The following is a 21,307-nucleotide window of genomic DNA, read 5'->3' on the forward strand; positions in this document are numbered from 1 at the left end:
TTGCCTTTACACAGTACAGATCAATTTGTTTTCAAGTGTTTGTGTTGCAGAAATATAGTTTTATGAGTCAGTATGCGACCTGCGTAGCACAATCTGTGTCCAAAACTGCCACCTGCAGGGTTTCTACCTTCTTCAAAAATCAGTCCTGAGTTTATCATGTTTGATTATGCAGACTGTCAGCTTAGCCTAATGTAACACTGCACTCTGCTATGTACTATTTCATTAATCCTGGAAGTTACATGTAGAATAAAACTATATAAAGATTATACAGACAGATGCAAACTTAAGCACAGAAAGAAGGAGTCAAAAGGCAAAATGGAAAGATCCAGTCAAACAAGGCTTCCCAAATATCACTTGATCATGTTAGCCTTTCTCTGTACCCAGTAACAACTTCTCAGGAACATATTTTTCCCATGCTTGAACACTTTGCTATTTTGCAGAGTATCCAACTTTCCAGCTGTTAAGCCAAGTTTCATCCTTCTTCCTTAGCTCCCTTGTTAATGAACACAAGAGAATATGAGCTCTTGTTTTACCACTTCCAGGAAATGAATGAATGTGTGGAAACCAACTGCAGCCAAGCTTTGGTGTAATACAGACAAGCCAAATCCCTGATGTCTAGATGAAGCAAAAAGACAAAAATCTACAACCTGTAATAGAAATTGCATGGCACTGTGGCCATGAAATTAGTTAAATTAAAATGGATAATGGGCATTGTCGTCCTGTTCTTCTAAAGGTTTTAAAGTTCTCTTAAAAGAAGTTTTCTATGCCTCCTGATGTTTACATATTTCTACTGGAGTTTCTTACACACTGTTCATGTAAATAATGATTGTTTTGTATTCTTCTTTGCAGGAGGAGAGAATTGATGGACCGTTGGTTTGGCCAGTGTGGTTGGAGAGGTGGCAATTTCATCCTCCAATCCACTATGACTTTTGGAATTCTACATATTGCGAGATCAGAAATAAAATTTGTTCCTTTTGTTCTTTTGCATCTTAGAGTGAGTTATTTCGTGTTGTAGTGTGACAGGGTATAGATGTGCAAACAAATTATTCCATGGGAAAGGCAGAATATGAATTATTCACATCTAAGTTACTGCCCATACATGGGACTAAATATGTGCTAGTGTGGGTCTTTCACTGAGAAATTTATTATGATATGCCAAACAGCAAGCAAAAGTAATATTAGAGATACAAGGAAGGGCTGGAGCCATAAAGCCTTGCCCTGAATATTCTCTTAGCTCATTTGGCACATTGCCTGTACATAAAATGAATTAATTATACTTATTCTACCCCATAGGAATTTGCAAAGAAGCTTTACTTTTAAAATGTAAAATCTCATCCCCTACATATAGGGAGGAGGGAGCCAGAAAAATTAAGCCATAGGCATTTTGTGTTGGATAGCAGATCTATGAGGTAAATATAGCTCTAGTGATCTCCTGGTGTTTCAATTACTTCTCTGCAGAAAGAAACCTTTTTCTCTCAAGACAGATGCAAGATAAATTCATTAATGTTTGTCATGCTGCGATCCCATAATAATGACTCCCACAAAGAAACCAGGAGAAAGACATTAATTCTGTAATCATTACAAAACCTGGGTGATGTTCAGAAAAAAAAAGAAGGGACACAGCCTGAACTAAGAGCTTACAAAAAACACTGAACTAATTTTTTTGAGTTTTTCCTCAATTTTTGTTTATTTCCTGAGCAGGTTCATTCCTAGGCAATGAATACAGCAGATATCCTATGGAAAAATGGAGTACGACAATGTAACATTACTTCAGCAGTATGTTTTTCTGGTCTGCTTTTGATTTGTTTTCTAAAGCTTCTTGCAACCATAATCTTGTGGCTTTTGAAGTTTCAAGGGAAAGAATAGTTTTAGAAGTAGGAGGAAAGGATTTCAGATGAGCAATCATACACAGAGAATTCACTGACCTGAAACAATCTTGAGAAGACATGAAATGTATAGACAGCACAAGATCCATCTGTGTCTGACAGCATCTGATTGACGTGGCAGCGCCAGGCTTGCTCTTCATCATCATATGCCACTGGCTGAAAAGCTGCCAATATGGCAGAAAGAAATGGAGAAGGAGGAGGGGAAGTTTGCACTTCTGGGAAACCATCCTGTTCTTCTTCATCTTGGCTACAAACAATAAATAACAGAAATTGCCTCCTCAGCAAACATTTTAGGGACAAAATCACCTTCATTTTGGCAAGAAGGAAAAAAATAAGAATTTTGGATTCAGAACAGCATTTTGTAAAATAAATAACAGATCAACTAAGGTATCTGTGAGCCAAGAAAAGAGTAAACAATCAAAAACTTTTGCTGTAATATATTAAAAATTGCTTATATTCTCCAAAATTTACTACCATGTGTCAGTTCTACACAGAACTACAGAAAGCTATCTGAAGATTATATATATAGGGCTTCCTGGAGATTATATATGGGTGTATATATATATATATATATATATATATATAGCACTATATATGGATGCCACTTAGAAACAGGCATTTTTTCCTTAAAATTCTTAAAGGTTATTAACATCCCATTGTTCAAATTTTTATTGATCTGAACAGATGGTCCACCAATATCTGCAACAAGTTTTAGCCTTCTTAAGGGAAGCACAAGAGCTCATTTAGCAATGTAATAGTGCTTTATAACTGTCTAAAGTAACATAAGCAAATGGAGATAGATCAAAACACTTTCATTTTATGGGCAATCAGTTTAATGGGCCTTTGTTCACAGAACAGTCTGCTGTCATACTGTCCATTAGGCAACAAACATCCAATAAAAATATCAAACAATAAATTAATTCATGCTACTACTTCCAATCATTAAAATAAGGATTAACCTAAAATATTCTGTATACAAGGGATGATACATTTTGACATTTCTTGCTGTATAACTGTATGCAGGCAGCACATATATGTGTAGGAGGATTCCAGGTATACAGACAGTTCATTAAAATAATATTTTAAATCACATACAGTGTTTCTTTATGACAACTGCCTCATCCACAGCAGCACTTAAACAAGATTTAAACATGTCTTAAACAAGAAGTATGGGTGCTGGCTCTAGATACCTTCATTTTAGTATCACAAAGCTCAAAAGCTAAGACAAATCCCATCTGATTATCATCCGTAAACAAAGCTTCAAAAAAGATTTTAGATATTTCCCAACTAGTGTACCAATGCTATCACCTCTGTCACTCTTCAGAGCTGTGGGGTTTTTCATTTTCTTGCTTAGTGTAAATAAAATAAAACCTTGAGGGATTGTTCAGTTGCAAATGAGGAACTAAGCTGCTCTTAACTGGTACCAGCCTTGAAGTCTCACAAGGCATATGCAGTAGGTGACCTATGGGATCACAAAAGTCAAGTTTCTCTCTCCCAGTAAAACCTTCTCAAACAACTTCTTTTGTATCTCCTGTTGTGTTCTTTTCTGAAAAACCCTCCTTAACAGATCTCACTGAAAGAATAAATGTCAAGCCTGTGTTCCTATATATACACCAAGTCTCTCTATTATTCAATCTAAACTTCTGAACAAATTTTAAATATGAAGAAGCCTATGATCTATTTGGAATTTTTTAATTTTGGTTTGGTTTGTGGGTTTTATTTGTTTGCTTGGGGTTTCTTGTTCCTTTTCCTTTCTTCTTAGACTGTTACTTCCAGGAGACTAAAGAGTTTCACTTTAAATATGACTCAACTAACTAGAACTAACTTTATTTTTTCCTCTCATAGTTATTTCTGCTCTCCATATGAAATGAAAAAAATATTATTTTACTTTAAAATGTATTAGAAATATACAGGAAATTTATGAACCTTAATAATGAAAATAACCCTTGAGCAGATTCAAAGACAAACTGACCTGACTTCTACAGGAGCTTTGATTAGAAAAAAAAAAATAACATTTTTTCCCTTTTCTTTCCCGTCTTTGGGTGCCAAGAGCTTTTCTCTGTTATACTGTTTGTAGATGATTTTTCAAATTTCTGTCCTACTGATGGTGAAGAAATGTGCCAATTTCTTTTATTCAAGAATTCTCATATTTTCCCGCACAACTGCCTTCCTTGTATCAAAAACAATTACTGAAAAAAATAGAGTTGCTGTAACAAGCAAAGCTGATCAACCATTATTTCAGATATGCAAACTATTGTTTTAGATTTTTGTATTATGGGATTAATGGAAATCTCCATAGCACAGAAAAGCATATTTGATAATGCACTGATAACATGTAATTTCTGTTACTTATAATCAGTATTAATCTTACCTAGACAAACCAGAGAAGTCAGCTTCTTCTTCTTCACATCTCTCATCTAGCTCTTTCAAAGCAAGAGTGACATCCTCTTCACAGACAGATTCAGAATAGCTTTCAGGAGCTGCTGCCTCTACCAGTTCTGGGGTCTCTTCCAGCTCCAGAGATTCGTGACAGACCAGACAGTCTTGCTGCTCATGTAGTAGGTACGAGCCAGTGTCTTCACTAGCAGTGCTAACCTGTTCATCCCTCACTGCTGAACTGCCTTCCTGTGGATCACACATCCTCTCATTATTACTACTGTCAGGGCCTCTGTATTCTTACCAGTTTTTATTATGGTAAATTAACAGTTATAAAAGATTATTTACAAATACTTACTTTAACTATTCAGGTCTTTGGCTCGTTCACACAATTTTACTTGGGCAAAGACAGGCAGTCTATTTGTAATGTTTATAACTTCTGGTAAACAATATCCTAGAATGTGACTTATGTAGAGCAAATACAATTTCCCAAATACATTTAATTAAAACTGTTAGAGAATGCTGACAGAAAAATATGCAAACAGTCTCAAACTTAGTGAGATCAAACAAACCAAAGACTTTAATGTTTTGCTTTTCTAGGTAAGAATTAAAATGACTGCCTCATGCTTGCCTTTGGAGTCTAGAACAAGTACCAGAATACTTCTCCTTTTCATTCTCCATTTTAATAAATTTCTAAAGCATAACTACTTAGCAACAGTGTAATAAATAAACAGTGGAAAATAGACATTCCACTGTTTTTATTATTTTGTCATTACTACCAATATGGGCATCTTTAAGGGTTTTATCCTGAATCTCTAAATGTAGGCTTTCATTAATGGGCAATTACAGAGAGAGGATAATTAAACTCAGGTAGGTAATATTAAAACAACCCTTTCTCCCTTCCTCCATTAACATTATTATATTCATTAACATCACTATATTGAACAGATAGATTAATTAAGATTCAGTTAATTTACGATGAATTAATTTATGATTAATTAATTTGAAACCTTTATATTGGATTTCTCTGTGGAATAAAAATAACACTTGCTATTTCCTCAAGAAATTACCACATATTTTCATTCTTAGTATGGTGGTCTTCTCTACTGGCATATCCAAAACTGGTCAAAAAACCTTTGGACAGCCTCTAAGCATACACATAATTTCATGGTTTTCAGCAGTTGAAACAGAACCTCTGACAGATTAAATGACTGTATACATATTAGAAAAGACAATTCAGCTTTAAACAGAACCATATTATTTTCTTTCAAGTGATCCTTACCAAATTTCACTTTGACTATGGTACTCCTCAATGTGACACTGCTGCCATTTGACACAGCTAGTGACTTCACTTCTTACGCCTCTTTTGTTAAAGTAAAATCTGGATTTTTATTTTTTTTTTTCACAGAACAGTCATTTTGTCCTACCGAGCAGCTGAGGCACATGGGAATGCAGGACACTTTTACAAAACCTCAACAAAAAACTCTGGGTTGAACCAATGGTCCATTTCTGTTATAGATGTTAGTAGAGGATACAGAGTTACATTGATCATGACTGGTAAACATACATATGAGAGATGCAATTTTTCAAAATATGCTTATTATTAGTTAATAAATTTACTGCCAAGTTTAATTCTTCACAGTGCCATGACTCCTGATTTCATTTTCAGTGTGTCACCAGACATTACTACCAGTATGAATATTCCTTAAGTATCTTAGAAAGATGATTTATATGGTTACCAATGCCACAGAACCTTAGGAAAATTACTTCTACTAAACCACTCCCTCACAAATCTACAGTGCAAGTGAGCAAAATAGAGAATCATCTTAGTCAGAAACTTTCATATGCATTAGTTTGTAAAACTTATTTTGAACAAATGAATAAAATTATTTTCAGATAGACAGTAAATTCTTAACTGGAATGTGAAATATCTTTTTTGCATTTTCTGGGGATCAGCCAGTACATTTAAGTACACAATTAGTTTAAATACAGCATCCCTATGAGAAAACAAGGAACTCAAGTCATCTAACCAGCACACTCCTGTTTATGAATAATTGCTTCAATTTTTCCCATATTGTCTTAGATAACTTTGATATATACTTATTTATATCAAAAACATTATGATAACTGAAAGTTGGCATACAATGCAATGCTTCTGCTGAGAGAGAAGATATACTTTATATATATATATAAAGTACATGAGCACAGGGAAAAACAACTGCCCTATGCTACAAGTTGTACAGTATAAGTATTCATTACAATCAGTTTTACTGGTTTCATAAATATTTCAATATGAGTCAACAGTGTGCACATTTTCAAGCTCATTCTGGTAAGAGGCATAAGGCCAGCTCACTTTTTGAGCAACAAAATCAGATAGCTAACTTGTGTAGAATAGTAACTTTGAGTGTTTGACTTGTGCTTGAAGAAACCTATGTATTTGTCCAAATCTCATATTCTAACAAGCACAGAATGAACCTGGAATACATATCTAGTGAATGCATTTGTATGCACCTACAGTATTTTTTTTCTATATACAGCAATTTGTTCTGAATGCTGTCTAGTAATAGAATTATTTTACAGCCCAGTTTAAATGTTTTCAGTATTTTTAAATTACAATGGTGCTTTTCTGCATGGATATTTTCACCTGTATTATAGCAGTATATAGTGATTTTGTAAAGAGAGCTGCAGAGAACAATGAATTCTAAGGGCAGGCTCAGATAGAACTATGAAAATGTAAGAATTAGTTACAGCTGAGGATGTACCACACACCAACAACAGAGAAGATATGTTTTTTGTGATTAATTTCATTCTACAAAATTCTATCTTATATATTGCTTCTTGCTTCTGAAATCTTAACATAAAGCATCTATTCTGTGTGCAAAAAATTCACCCAGATTAGGTGTGCTTCCTCAACATTATTTTGGATCAAAAATGTGTGCTGTAGATGAGCACAAGAAGCAACAACAATTTGTTTGACAATCTAAGCACAGGTGCTCTGCAATAGCTGAGACAATTTATCAACATCAGTGTAATGAAACATTTTTTAAAAAAGCACACAGATAATCATAACAGGGAAATAGGAAAAATGTGGGGGGAAGCACTTTTAAGAGTGTCACAATATTACAATTGTAAAAGGTGAGGATTTTATCACAGGAAATCAGCCACTCTCCCCTTATTAGACTCTTTTGTTACAGTTTTCTTCATTAAATATTAGGTACATTTATGGTCTGCCTGCTTATAAGAGCAATTTTTCTAGTAGCAAGCAGGTAGAGTAGAGCCTTTAGAAAACTTGAACTAGCCCAGAAACTTGAACTAGTCAGTAGATTGTTTAAAGCAGGTTGGCTCAAGACTCATTCTTAAGTGTCAATGGTATATCACTGGTTAGTCAAATACACATAGGAATGGCTTAATTTTCTGGAATACTCAATAAAACTGCATGCATAGTTAAAGATGAGATTAGCTAACATTATGCAAATAAAAATCCACCTAAACCAAGCCACTTGGAGAAAAGTTGTAGCAGATGACAGTTTGTCTAAAATTAGGGGTGTCTTTTTAAATTTTAAATTATTCAAATGTTTGAAAACACAATAAACTGAAGTACTCACAGATTTGCAGGCGGCCATTAGCTTGAAATCTGTCTCAGTCCACATGGGCCTTTCCAAAAAAGTATACCACTAGCATCTGTAGTCCTTACTAAAGGATCATTTAATGGAACCAACTGCTAACACAGCTGGCCTGAGGTTTTATTCCCATATAGCACCAATCACAACCCAAAGAAAGCAAAAAAGAAACCAAAAAGGGGAGGACGGGGAGAGGGAAATAAAAAAGCATTGGAAAGAAAATGTCGCTCAAGAAGGATTTCAACCATATCAAGTAAAAGCATTTTTAATATTAGCCTGTTTCATTCTGCACCATGAAATGATCATGATCAGCCCTTCAAGAATATTTTTAACCTGTGGTAAGTTCCCTCAGTCCATCCAAGAAGTCTCCATGCTGAAGAAACATTTTGTAGGAACATGCCAACAGGTTAGAAATATTAAAAGCAAATCAACTAATCAGTGTAACAGATGAAAATTCAGTTGAAAAGAAAGCCAAAGTTGCTACTAAAACTAGAAGGAGCTCAAATCAGTCATGCACCAGCCCACATTTCTCCCCACCTCAGGCAGCTGGTTGCTAGAGTTATCTAGAGAAGAAGCCTCCAAACTTGGGGTCTCAGGTCTGATTTGAAGCACCTCTTCTGTTCCCACACTGCTTGTGGAATCTTGAGACTGAAGTGATAAACCAGCATGATCTGACACTGTTTCATCTATGGCAGAATCACTGATTAACTAAGACAGAAAAGAAAGAAACAATTTTTTTTCAAAGGAAACACAAACTGCAGGTAAAGAATGCATTAGTTTTGAAATAGGTTGTTTCAGTGTTGTTAGCTATTTGAGTTTATTCACCTATGATGAATTTCACAGCTTTACACTAGAACTATTACAAAACATCACATGCATTTCTGTAACATTTCACTTTGAAAAGAAGCTTTTCCTTTAGGGAAAATTATTTTCTTTATAGTTTTAGGTCTTTTTGCTGGACTGAAACCATTGAAAAGAGCATTTTGTTGGGAACAACATTAATACAAGCTTTGCCTAAAGTCTGAAAAGCAACATATACATCAAGCTGCTCTCCATCAAGTCAACTTTTTCCTAATTTCATTTATGTAAAGCAGAGAGACTTTTAGATGGCCAGCATTATTGATTTTTCGAAGTTATATGTACACAGGCTTCAAAATCCATAATTAGTTTTGCAATTTCTGTGCTAAAACACGACTTAAACCCTTATATGACAATTTAATACTCTTGATATTACTTAGCATTTGGGACGTTTTTTTCATCTAGAAATCCACAAAGATATGCACTTTATATACAACAAATGCAAATGTATGTTTATATTTTAAAAAATGTAAGTGTAAAAGCACTGAAAATTAATATTGTATGAAAATTATAAATCTAAAATTATAAATTATGTACCAACAATGTGGTAAAGTAGCTTTTTTCCTTCATTGACACTTTTATAAAGAAGAAGCTTAGCCACATTAACTTAGTTCCTTACTATGTCACTTAGGCTGAAAGTGTGAGCCACACTTATCCATTAAATGTGCAAGGGAAAGCTTAAGTTCTCAGATTTCTTCCACAGAAAAATAACCTACCATCTGTGAACGAGACAGTATCTGACTTGCAGTCAGTGCTGCTTCTTCTTCTGAAGACTCATCAGTATCCTCCTGGTTGGTCAAGTTCAGGCTGGGTGTGCTACCAGAGTACTGGCACTCCTGAAGGGACGGCGTGTCTCCTTTGTCAATGCTGTCAAGAGAGCGCCTGCGAACGCCCCAGTTGAAGTTGTCCATGCTTTCGCCCTGTAATAGAAAAGTTTGCACACATCTGGTATGTAGGAGTTTCAACATCACTAAGTTAATACACAAATGAGACAGAGAAAACATGAGTACTGAATGCATCATGAACAGAGTTTCAATCAGCCCTTTAGTTTTATTAAAATTTTAAGTACCTTGTTAAATGCTTGTAAATAAAATATATGGCAAAGGAAGTAGAACTATTTTTAATATCTTCTTGGAAAGTAACTCAATATGTAATCTAGAACTACATCAGTATTGATTTTATAATCTGACTAGAAAGTACAAACACATCACAGACAACAACAGATGAACAAGCCAGGGCACCAGGCTGCAACTTACCTGCAGCTCCTGGTTAGCAAAAAGGAAAACACATATAATTAGAAAGAACGAGGACAAACACTTAAAGATACTCTAGAGCCAGGGAAAAATGTTTTATTACATAGGATTTGCCAACAGTAAAAGACTGATTCAAGCTCTGGAAAAAAGCTTTAGTCAAAAAGCTAGTATTTAAAATAATGTCTCTTTCTAATGAGGTTAAAAAAAAAAACAAACAACAAACTGACGACAGAACACTAAAATCAGCATGCTCATGATACATTTTCTCTAGCGTAACATGTAAAGCAACTGTTCCAACAAACATTGATGAAGTTCTTTAACTAACACACATGACTCTATACTGATCACATCCAACTGACAAAACACTATCAACAATAATTATATACAGGGTGTAGAAAAGATGATGTTGTCACTAACTGTTTTACCAGCTACTTGGTGTCAGTTTTATGAAGTGCATCCTAAATACAAATAGCTGGATCCATTCTTTTTGTGCATTTTCAAGCTGGGATATTTGGGTTTCAAATATCCGTAATACTAAATGACATTCATATCTTAAAAACACAGTTATTTTCATTTACAAGTACAATAATGATCTTTCATTTTCTCAAGCACTTCATCAACCTTCAACAATTATGCTAACTGATATGGAAAACCTGGTGAAGCTCACTTCACTGGCCTACAGTTACTATAACACTACATCTAGCCCTAAACACGGCTCCAAAACTGCCTTAACAGAGTACCTCTTGCGGTGACTTAAGAAATTACCATGACTCATTAAATACACAAACGAAACATTTCTTTTCCTCAAAAGAGGATAAAAAGTTATGGAACAGCAAAATAATTTCAAGTACAACAAAGTACTACTACTGTGGGCTGAAGCACTTAAGTTTAATCTGGATATTACACAGATGTTAATGTAAAAGCCCCAGTTCATACTGTTGACATTTAATTATTAGCAATAAAGAACATTCTATATTTTTGGTGAAAAAATAAGCCAGAGTTCTTTTACCAAATGCACTGTTTATATGTAACACCCTAAATCTGTACTATCTGTGGTCTTTTTTTTTTTTTCTCCAGTACAGCACTACGTGCTGCATTCAGGAAAGTAATAAAAAATTAACTGGCTTTTCTTAATTATGATCTGCTATTAAAATTGCACAGAAAATTAAGTTAAAGGTTAACTTCGCTTGGTGAAGTTTTCAGCTTTTGCCTTCCTATCTACCAAGTCCTGTCTAGTGTTAAAATAATGGTTTAATACTACTGAGACTTAATTCTGAACTGTTTGACTACTTGTATTCAATATAAGAAATGGTATCTGAATAGTGTGTGGTTACATCTATGCAATAGCCCATAATGAGCTTGTACCTTTCGTAGAAGGTGCAAATACTGGCTGAAGGTAAGCAATACACAGGAAGCAGGAGGAAAGTGCGATAAAACTAAAGAATTAGGGGGGAGACCCTGTAAAGAGGTCTAGATAAATCAAGAGAACAATGAGTGTTTAGATATTCTTAGTAGCTTGTGGACTTTTTCTTTCCCAGTCCTTTTACAGTCATACTTTTAAGCTTCAGCAAATTCTGGTCTGAAGCATATTATTGATCTGAAACAAGTAACAGTTGTTAACAGAATCTTCACTATTTCTCAATACTTAATTTTGTTTTACCTTCCCTCTCTCTTTTTGACAGAAGGAGAAGTAGAGGAAATACAAGAACTTCAATATACCAGATATAATGTAAAAGTCAAAGCAAGCAATTATAGAGAGCAAGTCAATAGTATATAATGAGATAGTAAATAATACAGTTTGTTACTTTGAAAGCCTTTTATCAAGTTCTTAAAATCCAGAAATGTATCAGAAACAATGATTATGCCATTTTCTTCTTAACACACTTCCATTATTAAATTTTCTCCTGCATGGTGCCGGTGCTTACGCTGACATTGGCTTACACTATCATATCACTTAACTTTCACATAAAGTCACTTAAATCCCTCCAAAAAAACCTCAACTCTTCCCTCCAAAACCAGTCAACAATTTGCAACAACTTGGCCCTGCAAAGTTTTCTATCTAAGCTCCATCATGTCATAAATTCTTCTGAATTGGATTAGCTAGTAGGGCTGCCAATTCCTTAGAATTGCACCAACACAACCTTATTTTCAAAATGCTCTCAAATGGAAATACACAGAAGAAACCCCAAGGTCTCACCTCTGCATCTTCCAATTCAACATCTAAAAAGTCAAAGTCTTTAAAAACTCCAAACTGTTGTTCACTGGTATTGTCTTCTACAGCCACTTCCTCCTCTTGAATCACTTCTTCTGTTGCTGAAATTAGACTAGTTTGTTGATCTCCAACTTCCAAGTCTTCATTAGAAGAAAACACAACCTGTACATATACATAAAAACAGAAGTAAGAACTTCCAACTTCTGTAACTCCAAAAGTCAGCTATCCTGCTCCCTGCCATTTAATGAATTAGTGGCAGGCAGCATGTCTACCCCTATACTGACAACACTTTGCTTCAAGACTGGTTGTATTTTAAACTGTATCTTTAACTACATCTAACTACATCTTTACCATTCTCTCCTTAATGTAACTAAGTTACAAAGACATACATAGGGAGAAAAACATATCACCCAAACTTCATTTTCATAACCACAATATCAGTCAAATTTAAGAACAAAAGAAACTATCATAATAACCACAGCCACGTGACAGAGACGATATTGTTTTCACCTACAAACTTCTGTGGAAGGACTGTACACCTTTAAAAGAGATCCAATACTGAGCTAGAGTGGCCTTCACAACCTTCACAAATGACAACATTCTGTTTATTTCTATATGCTGTTTTTTAATATCTCCAGTTCCAGCTTTCAGGCATCTATTTTTATTTTAGCTTCTTCTGCTAGATTCAAGCTCCTTCTCCCACCAATATTTTCCCCAGGTAAGAACTTTTGTGCCACAATAAAAAAATATGTTCTAGATGATAACCAAGGTAGGATATCCCCTTTGTTTTAAATGTCATCACCACCATCGAGCATGGTATGCCAGTGAGGTCCTTTATACAGAAGTAAAACTATCAACCTATTTTTACTCAACAGTTAAGACTACTGTTTCTATAAATAACCATGCTTCAAGATACATGACCCACTGGATATTTTCAATTGATTCTATGTTATTTTCAATACAGCATCAACACCCTTGCAGTCCTCAGCTACTGCTATCCCTTCACTCAAAAGCATCTGTAATGGACTAGGTAGAGATTCAGTCAAAACAGGGGAGACCTAGTTCAATTCTATTTTCTAGCCAAGACAACTATGCCCACTGGAGTCCTTGAGGACTAATAGTAATCCATTACTTCCAATTCTTCTTTTTATTTTTTCAATTGGATTTGTGAACTGCTGAACCGAAACTAGCTTGTCCAAATCCACTGTTCATAACTTCATCAACAACTAAAAATGCAATAGCATTCTGCTAATTGAGTTAAAAAAACCAAAAGAAACCACCATCACCACTTACCGAAGGATTCTTGGGAAGACCAGAATCTGGACCACACAGAGAAAGCACATTCATTAACTTCTCCCTAGTCCTTCTCTGAAAAATACACCAAAGAAAATCACATAGCATGGCAGCTGCTGGAGATCCAGGTAAAAATAGAAAACATTTGCGTTTTCAACTAGCCATATTGCATACTGACATCCTCTAAAAGGAATCTTAAATTTTTTTACTTTTCACCAGTATCAGCTTCTAGTTTATGCCATATTAGTTTACTGTTTTGCTACGACATAATACAGACTTCAAATAACACTTAAATACATTTCTTTAATACATTCACAAACACTCTCTCTAATATATGCATGAAGTGTTTGAGGCACAATATACCTGAGATGGCTGTGGTCTCTTCCAGCTAACAGGTACCAGTGCATTTGAATTGGAGCCTGATGAAGTTGAAGAAGTGCTCCGGGTCACAGCAATGACTTTTGGCTTCCCATTTCTACCAGCTGCACTGTGTTGATCACCGTATTTATTCCCAATAATTGGTGTCTAGGAAAGACAACAAACACTTTCTTAAAATTCAAATCTGTATTAATAAAGACCACATTTTTGACTTTAAAATTTAGCATTATATGAATTGTAGGAGGATTGGTCTATTTGTAACAATTCTGTAAAGTCCATGTCTAATAGGAAATAGAAAGCTGAATACTTGTGCCCTATGCAGCAAGCTGCCATTCTGCCCACTTTTGTGGTTTTGAATTATGCACATTTTATGGTGACAATCCAATTATATTTTTAAACACACTTTAAAACCAAATGTGTTCTAAGTTTAAAAGATGCAAAGCTTCTCTGTAGAATCATTCCCTGAAACAAAAAAACTGTTTTTGCAGACCAGCAACCTCACAAACATACACACACACTTCTGAAAAAACAATGATCAAATTAAATTCTTTTGACAGCAAATGTTAACCCAATGAACTCTGTGGGAATTTATCTTGTCTCTCAATTATCCGCATGCCCTGAAATTTCAGTAGTGAATGCACTTACAAATTTAAGTACTGTTCCTAAGACATCTGTATCTCTTATTATCCTGGGTTACTTCAACCAGGAGCTCTTGCAATCACTTCTAAAGTGTCTACAATTTTCATGTTTCTACATTACACTGCAGTCACTTGGCCATGCTTCCCTTTTCAGATGTAGAATGAGTATCATTGGTAGTAGGGGTCATATTTTTAACCACAGGAGGTTTTTCTCCAGTCCTCTTACATTGAATTTCCTACATTTTGTATCCAATCCCATCCTCTGAATGTCCTCTCCCTTCCAAAGTCATGCCAAAACTGCAGTACAGTATTTTAATCCTCTGAGCTCTTGAATGCACAGCCTTCATTTGTTGAAAGCTTGATATATTCAGCTGCAAGCAGCAGCCAGCTGCATTGTCTTCTCTCTCACACAGATGAGATACCCTTGAAAATAATCTAATGGACTTCTAGTAATTAACTCTCCAGATATTCAAAAGGGGAAAAATGCAAATGAACATCATAAAAGAATTTGAAATTTATCTTCCAGTATAGCTCTCATTTACAGGTGTGTAAAACTTCAATCTCTGCCATTCTTAAAAACTGTACCTATTCAAAAACACATAAATGTAGAAGGCTAACAAAAAATAACACCCGAGTTTTTAACAGCGTAAGTGCATTGTTATCTAAATATAATAATTACCTCTGATATATCAAAATGAAAATCTAGGGTCTTCCCAGGTAGCTCCTTGGAGACATTATTAAAAATTTTCGTGAAAGAGATTTCCGGAGAGCCTATGTCACCTCCATAAGACTTTGGAATATCATTAGGCACAACAAGGCTTGCTGACCGAGACACCACCAGTTTCAAAATATTAAGGGCTTCCTTCCAGTATGGACTCTGAAGAGAACATACACAAATCACACAACAATCCCTTCCACCAAGACCACAATTTTTATATACATTTTGTAAGAATTCCCAACCCAAAACCTCTGATCTATTACCCATGGGTGAAGGGGCTAGCACAGGTGGGAAATTTCAGACCCTGAAGTGCCAGCAAAGCAGTGGCAAGGTACCAGGCCATCCCATGGAGCGTGGTGAGGTCCAGCCAAGCAGGCTCAGTAGCTCCAGCTCACAGGGCCAGCCACAACCAGACCATGTCCATGTCCCCCCATCCCTGTAGTTACACCATGTTTTTTACCATTGTCTGAAGCATCTGCCCTTTGTGATCCAGGAGACAGAAAGTATTTAACTATCACTTAACTGCCCTAACTGACAGTACTCAAACTAACAATTCCACCTCTGGCTATCTTTAATTATTTTACAGTTACAGGGAGAGTAAATGGAATTTGAAACAAGCAAAACTATTCCCTGAAATACATGTGGAAATACAAAAGATTTTAACAAAGAAGTGAAAACATTTACAAAGTTTTTAGCCAATGGAGTGCTTTAAAAATGCTACAGAAAAAGTATGAGAATATAAGAGGCAGAACCAGAGTTAGGTGGACTTTCCCTAAAAAGATGATTAAGACAATGTAAATAATTCAGTTTTAATTACACATACTGTGGAAAGAATCAGAAGAGACATAAAATAAAAACAGCTTTGTGCAAAGATTAAGATTTACACTTCTAGATTAAGATTTACACTCCTAGAAATGCAAGAATTCTGCCTGAAACTTAAATCTTCCAATTTTTGAAATCAGCATGTCTGCTTTTCTTGTAATGTTTGTCAAATTTTGTATTGTATTTTAAAAAAGTAAACACTCCTTCCAATTCTCTAAGTAGCATATGCTTTATGCTTCTTTGTAGACAATGAGAGTCTTCAATAATCTCCTCAATTTCTGTGCATCATAAGCATAAAAAAAGGAGTCTCAAACTGTGACTATGCTGTAGCAACTTAGATTTATTTACAGCCATTGTCATTGCAGAAAATACCCAAAAGTTAGTAGAAAATTTGAACAAGACATGATAATTTATGATATTTTCTTTTGTCTTTTATAGTAACACATTTTATCAAAAATATGTTAAGACTTTTTCTGGAATATTTTTTTGCTAGTATTATCTTTTGGTAGTTTACATCTAATTAAGATTACATTCCACAGTAGTGTGGGCTTCCATAGAAAGCTCAGAGACGGGTTAGAGGTGAAGCAAGAAGCCACTAGGCCATAAAAACTATAGCTAATGCTAATCATTTAATTTTGCCTAATGCACTCTGACAGGAGCACAATATCTAAAGTACATATCCATCAATAACAAAACATTCAGGGAACATGACTTTCCCGGTTAATTATGATTAAACCATTTGACTGAAATACATTCAACAATAATGGAATTCAAAGAAAAAAGAAGAGAATGTTGTGCACTGAAATGGTTTTATGCTCCAGGCATTTTTATGAAATCTTTCAGTAAGATGCTAGAGTTTCTTCTGTGAAATAGGTTTCACAGAAAAAAATTTGTAAATTTGTGTTTCAAGTACAAAGGCTGAAATTTCCTTGGGCAAAACACTGTGGTTCATCTTTTGAGGACTTTCTTTAATAAAAGATGTACTCAATTTTGTTAAGGTGCACCTTAAAGTTCCTCATGGATCTATTACTGAGAGTGATTTAAATATTCATTTGAGCATAAAATTTTCTTTTTAAAACATAACATAAATAAAATGTTTGTCCAGCTTAGCAGTAAACATTTTCTTGTATTTAAATAATTGAAGGATCATCTTCTCTAACTACGTAAGTTGCCTACATCTGTAAACAGATGCACCCAGATAATGTGTTCCACCAGATGCAAACCACATTGGACAAATACAAAAGCATCTAGTGCATTAAGTACATAGAAAAACCCTATGCAATCTGACTACAAGCAACTGTTTTTATATCTGAAATAAATTCCTCCCAAAATTCAAGTGTAATTTTGATACCATTTTGATAATGAGCAGACAGGCTTTTACTGTTCTTCAAGAGTACGTACCTGAACATATTTACCAATAACTTTTATGATTTCCAAATTAAACTGCTTCACTGGAGCTGTGGATAGGTCAATATGACTCAGAAGACTGTAAATGATCTGCAGCAAGGACTGTTGCATACTGGATAAGCCTTTCTCTAACAGCTAAAAGATGGTTTTTAAAATACAAAATTTAATTAGGGCCTTTAATGGCAGCAAAAAGTGAAAGCAAAGATTAAAATACATTTATTTTTCTCTTCAAGAAACTTAAATGTACCATTTCCTGGTTTTCAAACTTTTGCTTTAGCACTAAAAAACAGTAATGCAACAATGGGTTTCGTCCTAATTAATTTTTCCCCTGAATTTTGACGTACAGATTACAGATGTATTTTTAGCACAGATCAGAAAGCACCTAACAGTAAAACACTTTTCACTAAACAAAAATGTTCATACTAATTCAAAATCTTAAAACTGTATGAAAAACAATTATAGCAACACCTTAAAGAAGGTTAGTAAATGCAGTTTTACAAACAAAAAATGTACATATAGTTTGTAAGAATGAACAATTTTTTTAAATGCCTCTATCAGTTTGAAATGATACACTTCAAGTACAAGCTCTACAAGATTTTCATAAAAATTACTTAACAGTTTTCCTGTATGAACGGCCAGCAGAATAATATACTGATTTCTATAATTTAAATTATCTTTTTTTACATTATGCACTACTTATAAATTAACTTTGCAATATTTAAGGTTGTGATAAAGACGTGTACCTGGCTAAAGAAGGTCTCTTAAAATTTGCATTAAGCTTATTTTGCTAAAGGTAAGTGTATATTTATGTAATATAAACACCTACTGCCAAACAGCATTCTCACAAAAGGAGATCTGTCATTAGAGGTATTATCATTGCAAAGTATATATAAATTACTGCACCCCAAAATGGCAGCAGTCCTCCCTTTTCTACATCCTAGAACATTTTAGTAATATTTTCCTATTTCAGAAAATATGCTTTATTCCCCTTGACATTCAGAATAATGAGTAATTAGGAACTGGCAATGAATTTTCAACATGAGATACTTCTAGTAAAAATTTACCTCTGCAAGATAAGTTATGAGGTTAAATGTGGCATCTGAGAAAGAGTCATGCAAGTATCTACACACTACATTAATCCAGTTAGAACAGTCTCTGGAATAACTGTGTGTACTGTATAAACTCATCATATGAGCCAGATTGGCAAGAGTTGGTGACTTCTCCTCTGCACAAACCTGAAAAGCAAAACCATATTTAATTATATTAGAAATATTTTTTTTAATCCAAGCATTTCTGAGTACACACTTCTCCCAGATTTCACTCCAAGATTTCATTTCCAAGATTTCACTTCTGTTATTTTCTGTTAAGTGAAATCAAACCAATCACACATGCATGACCTACAGTTTCTGTTGAATTTTGGTACTGTGGCATCCAAGTTCCAAGTTTATTTATTCATCATACATTTGGTATGATCAACCAGTATTCCTCACTAATGTAATACAAGTATTTAAGGACAGCAGTGATTTCTGCATTTGCATCAGGCACATACTCCTTGAGTCAGCCTGTGCACAGCTTCAGTGGTTTAGTGGTTCACATGTCACAGCCTGAGCAGCCAGAGGTGTATACCTGCATCTCCTGTGCCAGACAGCTCTTTCCTAGTCCCTTTTCCACATTCTTCCTTAAAAGAAAGACTCTGTCAGGCCAGTGTGACACCATCCTGGCTGACAACAGCTGGTGTGCACCACCTACTGCTGTAACAGCCACTACGCTTCAGAAACATTTCAAGGTGCATTCTACTGTGTACCAGTAACAGAAAGAACATACAACCTTTTCTCCTCTACCAGTAAGATCACTTCCTTCCCATAAGAAAATTAAGAAGCATGTTTAAAATTTGATAAGGTTGACATTCAAAATTACAAGTAGAAAAATCAGACAAGTAAGAAAAGTAATTGATATAATTGGTAAGAAAATTTGTTCTTGAAATCTAAATTTTACAGAATAAACTAAATGTATTTTTTCATTGACAAACACACTCAGGGGTTGATACAAGGTCCAGATATATAAACTTGACTGGATCACATCTTTAAAATATGACCTCTTATAGTTACGTGTATATTACTATTAGAATCACATATAAGTATTACATAAGGGACCCTAAAAAATACAGAAACAATGCTGGTATATATATCCTTCTGTCTACTTCTCCAAGCATCATGTTACATACCTTTGCTATCCTGTCAGCTGTTTCTTTACAAAATTGAGTTGGGTTATCAAAATGTTGTATCAGATGAGGAAGTAGGCACAAGATATTTAGGGGAAATCCTAAACACAGACATAAACAGAGTTATATGAACCCTTAAAGTTTTTAATATGACTTAGTGTAATGTTAAGTTAGCCAGTATTTAAAATTCTGACAGCATGACACATACTTTCACACAGATATATAAATTATATATACATATACATTTACCTAAGTATGTATGTATGAACAATGTATATAGATATATCTGTGTTAGGTATAAAAATGCATGATGAAAATAAATCCTCACTGGAGTAATTAAGCAAAACTACCATGAAACTGGATAGTTTTAGGCACTATGTCATATTGTTTCTAAAAATGTGTAAATAGTGCTAATTGAGCCACGAAAAAAATACACAGCTCTTAAAACTCACTTGCAAACAACAGTCAATGCATAAAGTTTACATGAAATCTTGCTTGTGAGATAATCATAGTCTGTAACATATTCCCACTATGCAGCAGTGTAATATGGACAAGTGCAGAAAGCATTAATGGAAAAGTTTCTTTAAGGCAAATGCACAATTACTACTGATTTTTGACTCCACTTAATTAGATGAAAAAATGTATTTTTAAAACATATTTACTAAAGATACCTGCTAACTGAGAAGGATCCACCAAAGCATGCCGGGAAATTGTGATGAGTTTACTGAGCAGATGAACTGTCATTTCTAGTGTAGAAGCTGAAGTAAAGCCCTTCAGAAAAAGCTGCTGAAGGCCTGGAAAGTTACTCCATTTCAGTTTATTCTGCACCTCTTCTATCTTTTCCCGACTCTCTGATTTATCCAGAGGCATATGAATAAGAAGCTTGTTGAGTAGCTTGAGAGCCAGAAGGTATTCATACTCATAATCTGACTCCAGCAACGAAGTTGCAATCCAAAATATGGTGGCCATCAAGTTGACAGGGTCAGTAGTGGGCTGCACATCATACATCCCTCCCTCTCTCAGGGAGGAAAGGCTTCTAGTCCTTGCCAAACTTCCACCATGATTTATCCTTCCATCCATTATATCCAGTGTGTTGCTCCGTCGTCGGTCACCTCTCCGTTCACTGATTAAATTCAGTCTCAAGGAATTACTCCTTGTATTGCTGTAGTATCCCAAACAACTGCCACTATTAATGGGACTTGTGCTTAGATTTATCTGTCCAGTGCTTTTCCTGTTAGCTGCATACTTGTTTCCCATCACAGAATCATGGTATGAAGTTCTAAAACAAAAATCAGTATTACATATTGCTACATGTAAAATACTTAAAAACCAAAGAAATTAGAAAAAGGGAAGGATGAAAGATGTTACATTAATCACACACACATGCAGTGAATACTCTGGTCTATCACCCTAAGAGTATTATGATACATGTAAATACAGGATTTCTGTATCTATTATTAAAATATCCTTGTGGTATAAAGACAAGATTGAAGCATCCTGTTCTCTTTTCTACCAAATCTATTTGCTACAATCCAGAATACCATAAAAATTACAGCAAAATTGGAAAAATTAGCCCATAGAATGTAAAAGATTATGTGTAAGCGATGATCCAGCATCCCAACTTA

At 34.8% G+C, this 21,307-nt stretch overlaps 1 protein-coding gene across 11 annotated transcripts in view; it reads right to left on the reverse strand.

The window, feature by feature from the left end:
* The window catches only part of FRYL (FRY like transcription coactivator), a 148,606-nt gene that overhangs the window by 15,830 nt on the left and 111,469 nt on the right, over positions 1-21,307 (reverse strand). For all 11 annotated transcript variants that reach the window (XM_085578599.1, XM_085578593.1, XM_085578601.1 and 8 more), the window contains 12 exons: positions 20,354-20,961; positions 19,686-19,783; positions 18,526-18,696; positions 17,456-17,596; positions 15,194-15,391; positions 13,862-14,023; positions 13,499-13,573; positions 12,191-12,367; positions 9,457-9,660; positions 8,420-8,590; positions 4,258-4,511; positions 1,926-2,133 (listed from right to left, as the gene is read on the reverse strand). In XM_085578599.1, coding sequence (XP_085434725.1) covers positions 1,926-2,133; positions 4,258-4,511; positions 8,420-8,590; positions 9,457-9,660; positions 12,191-12,367; positions 13,499-13,573; positions 13,862-14,023; positions 15,194-15,391; positions 17,456-17,596; positions 18,526-18,696; positions 19,686-19,783; positions 20,354-20,961 — 2,467 coding nt within the window. The remainder of the gene's footprint in view (positions 1-1,925; positions 2,134-4,257; positions 4,512-8,419; positions 8,591-9,456; positions 9,661-12,190; positions 12,368-13,498; positions 13,574-13,861; positions 14,024-15,193; positions 15,392-17,455; positions 17,597-18,525; positions 18,697-19,685; positions 19,784-20,353; positions 20,962-21,307) is intronic.

Source organism: Lonchura striata, chromosome 4 (genome assembly GCF_050655825.1).
Source record: "Lonchura striata isolate lonStrDom1 chromosome 4, ASM5065582v1, whole genome shotgun sequence".
Lineage (NCBI taxonomy): Eukaryota > Metazoa > Chordata > Aves > Passeriformes > Estrildidae > Lonchura > Lonchura striata.